Source organism: Tachysurus vachellii, chromosome 3 (assembly GCF_030014155.1).
Source record: "Tachysurus vachellii isolate PV-2020 chromosome 3, HZAU_Pvac_v1, whole genome shotgun sequence".
NCBI classification, from domain to species: domain Eukaryota; kingdom Metazoa; phylum Chordata; class Actinopteri; order Siluriformes; family Bagridae; genus Tachysurus; species Tachysurus vachellii.
The window spans coordinates 27,054,986-27,063,992 of record NC_083462.1 but is presented as its reverse complement, the minus strand read 5'-3'; the positions used below and the strand labels follow the sequence as shown (position 1 = coordinate 27,063,992).

Sequence of the window (9,007 nt, the reverse complement as noted above, 5' to 3'; positions counted from 1 at the left end):
GTGTCACATTTGGAAGCAGATTAATTGGTCAGTATTTGTGTGAATCTTAGATAGGGTACCGCTAAAGTCTTCTTTAAACAGTGGTACCAGGCACGCGAGAACCAGCAGCAGGAGAAAGAGGAGGTAGAGCAGGAAGGCAGCTCTCAGAAAACGATAGAAGAAAGACTTCAGAAAGAATGAATCACTGTTCTGCCTCCTGGAATAAAACGAATCCCATTTTTGTCCTCTTGACAATCAGTAGGCATGGAGACAGACTACAACTTATACTAAGCAGTAATGTAATATAATATACTATAACTTCAATGGAAATATGCCTATAGTATCTGCTACACTGTAGTAAATTATTTTCTTTTTTAGAATGAATCTATTTTACTATACAATATCAATCTTAACTGCTAGACCATATAAGACCATATGCCATACTGTACTTTATTATTACTATTATTACTGTATTATTACTATAATCAGAAAATTTGATCTAATACACCTATTCATTCTATCGAACCTTACTGTTTCATTTTATTTCCTCTCTAATGCATCTTTCAAATTTGGTGAAGATCTGGGAATGTTTTTTCACCCCAGAAATGTTAAGGGGTTAGCCTTTGTGTTTTTTTGGGGGGGGTGAAAAATTTACCGATCTCCAATTTTAACCAAATTTGTACCATGCCATTGGGATGTCAAGATGAAAACAGTAGTGTAATTAGTCTTGTCTAAAATTGATATATAGTCAAACACAGCACTAAAAAATAGCATAGCATGTATTGTTCTGTTATAGTTTACTATATCCCAATTTCAGGGATTGATTGATTCAATAGGACAAAATTAATTACACTCCTGAAGGTCTGAGACAGTTGAATTTTTCACCCTCCAAAATTGTAAGGGGTTAGACTGTGTTTTTGTGTTGAAAATTCAGCATTCTAAAATTTTAACCAAGAGAGGAACACAGTACAGCAATTAGATTTATTTTATCATGCTCCAGATTTGACGTATAGAAAACTTAAAGTCAAATATAGTATAGTATAGCAAAGCTCAATATATGTTAATTTTTTAGTATATAGATTATAGGTTGAGAGGACAGAACACATTCACGAAATTGATTCAGTGTTCTAAGATTTAGACCAAATTCCTACCTACGTGTTAGGGAGGTCGAGACTAACACGATAGTCTACTTTTCTCCAACGCTAATATCCGAACATTTTTTCCAATGCAGCCGAAATATGCAGGTTTCGGACGCACAATTATATACATTTTCAATGGATACATGGATGGAGTTATGAATATTGTATCTGCTATACTGTTGTAATGCAGGCTGTATCAATCTATTCTACTGTATTATACTGGGGTGTGTGTGTGTGTGTGTGTAAAAATTCAGCATTAATCTGCACAACATACTGAGAGTCCATACATTTACAGTAACCATTTACATCCATTTAGAAACTGTTTAACAATAGCTTTGTTTTGTTTTGTCTGCGTGTGAATGTTTGTGTGTGTGTGTGTGTGTGCACAGAATTATTGTGGCCATACATGATATATTACGTTATATTTTTAAATGACTTAAGCAACAAGAACAACAACAAAGAATGCACTGTTCAGGTAAGGTAGGTTAGTGTGTGTGTGTGTGTGTGTGTGTGTGTGTGTGTGTGTGTGTGTGTGTGTGTCTGTGCGTGTGTGTTATTAATAATCTTTATATGGCTAATAATTCACAGTCTGTTGCCCATTATCTTGTCTATTATGTATGGTACCAGTTATTCTGGGGTTGACTACAGATTGGCATAAAAGATTTCCCATTACATTTTGGTTGCACAATATAATATTTATTAAAAATAGGAGGAAAAAAACAAGAACCTCAGAAGTTTAGAAATGAATTGCAGTACACATGTATAAAGTCCACACTTGTTACAATGAAGTCAATGCTCTTAATTATCAACTGTCTATTTATGATCAATGAAATGGAAAAAAATAAGGCTTGGAGCAAAAAAATATACAATTTATAGCTTTTATAGCATTTCATGACTTAATAAAGTAAAAAAAAAAAACAAAGAAAGAAAATCTAGAGATTCTGTAACAAAATACACACAAATGAGGAGAATGGGTATCACATTATAACATACAGTTTTGGCAATAAGCCACACACAACTACACACTCAAACATGGTATCATCAAACACCAGTCTCTCTCTAGCTATCAAAATGATCCATGTTTATGTTGGGGGAAAAAACCCCAAATGATCGAAATGATGTATGGTTAAATCTCCTTTGAGTGAACCTCGAAACACTGAAACATGATTGGAAGCCAGTGTATTAACAAGGTTCTTTTAGGATGATTTATGTGCTTAATCTTTCCATTATCACTTTAGTAAAAGACTTTTGGAGTTTTTTTTTATCTCAGTAGTATGGCTTTTCTTAGGGAATAAATAGAATAAAATCACTTTTATAAATACAATAATTAAAACATTTTGGACAGTAGCATTATGCTCTCCCACACCGAGTGCTTGTAGAGTTTGTGAGTCACCTTTGGAAGTAAACCAGTTGGTCAGTATTTGTGTGTGTATTATGTGTGTGTATTAGGTTGGGGGAGGTCCATTAGTGTAGCGTAACATGGGATAGAATGATCTAGCAAAGTTGTTTGACAGACTACAGCTGTAGTCTTCTTCAGACAGTGGTACCAGGCAAGCGAAAACCAGCAGCAGGAGGAAGAGGATGTGAAGCGGGAAGGCAGCTCGCAGGACCCGATAGAAGAAGGACCGGGGTGGGGATGTGTCTCTGTTTTGCATCCTGGAACAAAAAGAATCTCATTAAGACACATTTTTGTCCTCTTGACAATCAGTGGCCAGGGAGATGGAACTACAATTATTAGTATATACTACATTATTTCATTGCATAGTATAACATGGACTGAAGCATATATTATCCGCTATACTGCAGTAAAGTATTTTGTATTGATGTAACCTATTATACTATAGACTGTTAACTGCTATGCTATACAATAGTGTGTTACTTTTTTAATGTGAAACTACTATTTTTTACTGCATTAAATAATGCAAATTTTATTTAATATAACTATTCATTCTATTAACCCTTAATGTGCTATACAATAATCCTATTGCTCAGTTTTAGAGCATGATAGAATAAAACTAATTGCACTAACTAACTGCATTAGACTTGACATCACAAATGCACATTATGAATTTGGTGCCGATCTGACAGTCATTTTTCAATCCCAAAAATATGAAAAAATCCCAAAAATAAATCCCAGTCTTAAAAAAATTAAATTAAAAATTAGAAATTAAAAATTCTGTATTCTTAGATTTACTCATTCCTATCATGAGTTAGGGAGGTCAGGACAAACAGTGTAATTAGTTTTGTCCTATCAGATAAAGTATAACAAAATACAGTATAGCATAGCACAATATTTATATTTACATTTACAGCATTTGGCAGACGTCCTTATCCAGAGCGACATACAAAAGTGCTTTCAAGTCTATCGATGAATACATTAAGACTGGTTCACCAGGTTACAGGCTTACTATATGTTATAGTATTGTAAGTATACTATATCTTAGTTTTGGAGATTGATAGGACAAAAATAATTACACTATTGTCTTAGTCTTGACCTCCCTAATGCACAATGTGAAGATCTAAGGACGTAAATTTTTTGCCCCAAAAAATGGTAATGGTTCCTTTGTGTTTTTTTGTGTTGAAAAATTCACCTTTCCCCAATTTACACCAAATTCGTACCATGTGTTAGGAATGTCGGGAGTAACACAATAGTGCACTTAGTTTTGCCCAAACGTCCTCCAGAGCTGAGATACAAGCCTTTTACTTTGAATGTAATACACTCAATAAAAATAAGCTCTACAGTACCTGGTGGCACCGGATGTTCTGCTGGCTGTTTGCTCCTACAAGCACACAACACACACACACACACACACACACACACACACACACACACACACACACACGCTTAAATATCCACCATTTACTTGCTTAACACCTTAAACTCTCAAAGTTAACAACCTCTATTTTCAAACTTGTAAATAAATCCATTTTCATATTGGATTCATTGCAGATTACTAAGACAATAATAAGTATTTTAGGGGTTATTGAAAATGTTTCTGCATTTTAGGAAGTGGTTACAGTTCCTGCTAGTTCCTTACCTCAGATGACGAATCAGGATCTTGTCCTTTGCCCAGAGCCAGTGCCTCAGGGGAGTCCTGTAGCAGAGACAAGTTAAAATATTAATTATTTTCATAGCATTAATGTTGTTGTACAATTCAGTTATGATTCTCTGTATAGCTTTCTTCAGGCCGAGAGAGGACTATTTTTTTCCCAAATACAGTATAAATCTTTACTTCAATTTTTATTAACACTTAAATATGTAGCACTGTTTTTAATGTTAGTAACTTATACAGCTTGTAAGATCACTTTAGTTAGCACCAAGTTTAACACTCTTTTTATATGACTAACTTTGTGATGCTCTTTGAGAAACTGGATTATTATTAAGTGATAATAATATTTGGAGCTTATGTAAATTTAGTTTGTTCATGTATTCCCTGTCCCACAGCAAGTGAAATGATTCATCACGTTGATGAATGAAAAAATGATTCAACTGTTACAACAAATGTTATCAGGATGCAAAGACTAATTCATTTTGCAGTGTTTGAACACACAATAACATATGAGTTTAAAATCATTCTGTAAACTTTCTTGACCAATATAAAGGAAATCTTCATGTAACAGCACTGGCTATAGATTGAAGTAGATTTGTTCAAATTGTTCATCCAGTATTTGTTGGATAATGTTAATAACAGACAGCACATCTCCTCTTTTGGCTCTTTGAGCTTTCTCTATCGTATAATAAATCACAAAACACTAAAAAAAAACAAAAAAAAACTAATAATATAAAAAAAGAGTCAAACCCTGTTCTGGAAATTTTATTTAGCTGTACGTTTTCCAGCAAACATCAGTTCATTAATTATTTGATCAGTGTAATGCTTCTTTTGAGTAGAAGACAGTGTGTTAAATGTTAGTCTAAAACCAGCTCCACGTTTCATCATAACCCCGTTCATATGTGTCCTTATTATTCATTCTGATTCAGACCACTAACATAACAGCCACATTTATAGTAATCTAGCTACTAGGATTTAAACTCCAGTTTCAATATGCAGTTAGCCTCCTTAATAGGGCAGCATTTACTTTTGATATAACTTCAAGTCCCTAATGTAGCAGCTATTTTAAATCAGTCTAATTTGTTCTTACCAAGCGCTCTTGAACAGTTTGGAGGTCCTGCTTGACCTGACGCAGCAACAGCTGTAATTTGTTACGGATGACGTGGAGCTTCTCTGTGGCCTCAAAGTCGTCCTCTGGCCCTGATTCAGGAAGCAGCTCAGTGGTGATCTCCTGCAAAGATGACACTCTCCTCCGCCTGGCATTCAGCTCCTCTTCCAGACCCTACCACCAGGGGGTGCAGAACAGCTCATTAGCACATGCCATTTATTACTGAACATCAAGAAAATGGTGATTCCCAATAATTTGTCCAAATAAAAGCAAATCTTTCTTTGCGTTTTAATACTTAGTACATTTAGTAATGTTTTAAACTTGGTATGCTTTATAGATTACTTATAAACTCTTGCTTTGAATGTTTGTGTCTAAGTTACATAGATATAATGTATTTGGCTCCTTGTGTACTGTTATTATATTGTTGAAAGATTTTTTAAATTAGTTTTGTGTATATATATTCTGCTATATACACACACATATATATATATATATATATATATATATATATATATATATATATATATATATATATATATATATATATATATATTCATCCATGGTAACATTATCCTCTCAAAAGTCTTAGAGACGTAGTTATTTTTTAAATCAAGTATAAATTTTAAATCATTATTTACAGCCTTGTTCGTCTGTGCTTAGTGCTCATAAAAAAAATTAGACACACAGTATTCATTTTAACAGAGCTGTTTTGGGTCACTGATGACTTCAAAATCTCTAATACTAAAGTATATTATATTACGCATATTCCAGAAATTACCTAGGGGACTGTTTTTACCTCTACTCAGCATTAGTGAGGTAATATATTCCACTATTAATGCTACTGGATAGATCTTCATACATTTCATCCCAACAATTACATAAGTTAATGCTCATGTAGGGTTTAAGTCAGAACGGCTCTCAGTCTCACCATCAGTACAGCTCTGTGTTCATGCAGCATGGATAGCTGTACAGACGGATCATTGATGTTAACAGTGAATCTTCTGCTTTCTGCATGGGCCAGCCACAGCAAGAGAGAGTGCAACGTCTCATGGAACTCCTATAAGACAGCAAAAATTATATGTCCTAGGTGAACATCTTCTGAATGTCTAAATCATGGAACTTAAATATATAAAGACTCCTGAGTGGCACAACAATAAACTGTTCTGCACTATCGCAAGTTCAAACTGCTTGCGATATCAAGTAGAAGGAAACAAGAAGTAAAGGACAAGACTGCATGAGTGCATACGTTTAAAAGGAGGTAGAGAAAGAAAAGCGAAATGACTACACACACCCGTTTATTTAGGCCTCTCACCTGGCAATGCATGAAGGACCTTCGCAGATTGTCTTCCCACTCCTCCAGACTCACACAGGCCTCGGCCCAGCTTCGGTTCATGCTGCAGAAGTCTTCCTTTAGCTGCTGCACCTCTGGACCTGTTTCACACTGCAGCTCCCTCCCACCCAGGTTCAGACTCAGCATGAGCGTTTTATAGCGTGCGAAAGTCTTCTGCATGTCCTGTAAGATGCAGAGTAGAGTAGAGTGATGAAATGGGCCATTGTTACATATATTTTATCAAGTGCTGGAAATACTTTAATATAAAAATGAGATGGCATGAGGAGGAGTACTGCATCTGAGTTCACTACTGTAATTTTTCATATTTTCATTTTGATTATATCACTGTACATTAATATTAGTACACTAATAACAGATGTGTTCATAATAACAGATGTGGTCATAAAGAGACAACAACAATTAACAATTAAATTGATTTAAGTGTGCACATATATTACCCCTAAGATGGAATAAACAACATTAATGTAATAATTTAATAAATTTAACTCAAATATGTTCCTGGATATGTATAAACTGAGAAATCTTGTCTTTATGTAATCAAGCTGGCACTTTATTTTGACTCTAATACTAAAGAGTACAAAATGAAAATAAACACTTTAACCTGCCAGTTACCTATTATATAAGGTCATTATGAGAACTATCACATGCACATTTTATAGAGAATAGTGAATAAAACAGTTAAGACCATCTTGCATATCATTTAATTATCCATAGCGTTCATGAGCTCAGACCTTCAGCTGTTTGACCCTGGCCTCCATGATCAGCACACTAATACATGCCGTCTCCTCGTTTTGGAATTTCTCTAGCTCAGGAATGACCTGGCCCAGCCAGGAAGTGATGTCGTTCAGGTCAGACGTCAGCTGTTTCTGGTCTTTGCTGTAGCATTGCTCCTCTCTGACTGCCTGCGCCTGGAGGAGCTCCCAGCGCTCGATCACTCCTGCAGAACACAGGATAAGGAAGCATAATCATGGCGACTGAGGGGTGCATAAATCACAGACTGGGACTGTGTGAAGTATTACATCGATGTTTTCCATTTGCAATGAATTTAAGTGCCAAATACCGTTGACAATCTGTTTGTGAAATGAGTGTGTTGCACATATAGGGATCGACATGTGCAGAACACATATAATAGCAGTGTAATTACATATGGAAGTAAATAAAAAAATAACAAAACTAATTACATTAAAATTGATATTAAACAAATACATAACACGCTACTTTGGCAACTGTCATAAATTCTAACTGATGTTGTTTATTATATAAACTGTATTGACTCCATAAGAGTAGCGTTCACAGGTCTACCTGACATATTGTAGCCTTACTGACACCTGATATAATATTAAATGAAAATGTATAGTGATTTATTCTAATATTCTAATAGTTTATTCTGATACCAAAATGTTCAAAAACGATATCTGTCAGAATAAACATTTCTAAATGTTTATGTAGGTTCACATCATTATGTCAATTAGGGATTATGTGTATGTTGTGCCATGTTGTTCTCAGAGCACCGAAAGTGTTACCAATTGATTATTTATAGCAACATTTAGACACATTTCCTATGTTAGACTTAACATGCTGATATCTTCTTTCACAGAGGTGTAAGAATTGTATAGTGCATGCTTATGTACTGATAAATACTTAAAAGTTTTCATCTCCTTTTATTTGGTGAATATAACTACTCTCTACCATATCTTGGAAAATGCTTACAGTCTCAGATTCTATACTTCATGGTATAGTGTAATACTCAAATATGTTCCTGGATATGTATAAACTAAAATATACATAAAATATACATACATACATAATATAAATAATGATACAAACTACTACCGGGGTACTTGTGTGCATGTGATGAATACAATACTAAAGGTTATTTACTTGACTGTTTCTCTGCAGCTGAAAGGCTAGTGAGGCCTCCATGGTCCTCCTGTTGTTTACCATCATCCAGGATGATTGAGACCTTCTTCACATTCTTAATGCTGCTGCTGGACTCAGACATGAGCTGAACCTATCGACCATCATTGGAAAAATTGGACATTAATGTAAACAGTGTCAGCAGGAAAAACAGATACAGTTTAGTTCCATACAAGGACCTCTAAAACAACTGCAACTGGTTTTGAATACTAAAGATTTCAATAATCTAATATATATTTATAAAAAAAAAAAAAACCTGAAACCGCAGCCACATGCACAGCCACAGTTGCATCTGATTCTATTTGAATGGGCTATAAACACTTGTCAGTACTTATTTTACTTTTCAGAAAGACAGGCAGTAAAATACAGAGACAGCTCAGATGGTTATACTTGCCCATTGTTCCTGCTTCCAATACTTTGATAAATGTCTGTTCACTTGCTGCCTAATATATCTCAACCCACG

General features: G+C 34.7%; 1 protein-coding gene across 6 annotated transcripts in view; it reads right to left on the bottom strand.

Moving 5' to 3' along the window:
* Positions 1-1,757: 1,757 nt before the first annotated feature.
* Positions 1,758-9,007, bottom strand: part of LOC132843308 (nesprin-2) — a 109,625-nt gene continuing 102,375 nt past the window's right edge. For all 6 annotated transcript variants that reach the window (XM_060866529.1, XM_060866532.1, XM_060866530.1 and 3 more), the window contains 8 exons: positions 8,509-8,638; positions 7,359-7,564; positions 6,589-6,789; positions 6,205-6,333; positions 5,259-5,450; positions 4,157-4,213; positions 3,864-3,898; positions 1,758-2,774 (listed from right to left, as the gene is read on the bottom strand). In XM_060866529.1, coding sequence (XP_060722512.1) covers positions 2,564-2,774; positions 3,864-3,898; positions 4,157-4,213; positions 5,259-5,450; positions 6,205-6,333; positions 6,589-6,789; positions 7,359-7,564; positions 8,509-8,638 — 1,161 coding nt within the window. In that variant the 3' untranslated portion in view covers positions 1,758-2,563. The remainder of the gene's footprint in view (positions 2,775-3,863; positions 3,899-4,156; positions 4,214-5,258; positions 5,451-6,204; positions 6,334-6,588; positions 6,790-7,358; positions 7,565-8,508; positions 8,639-9,007) is intronic.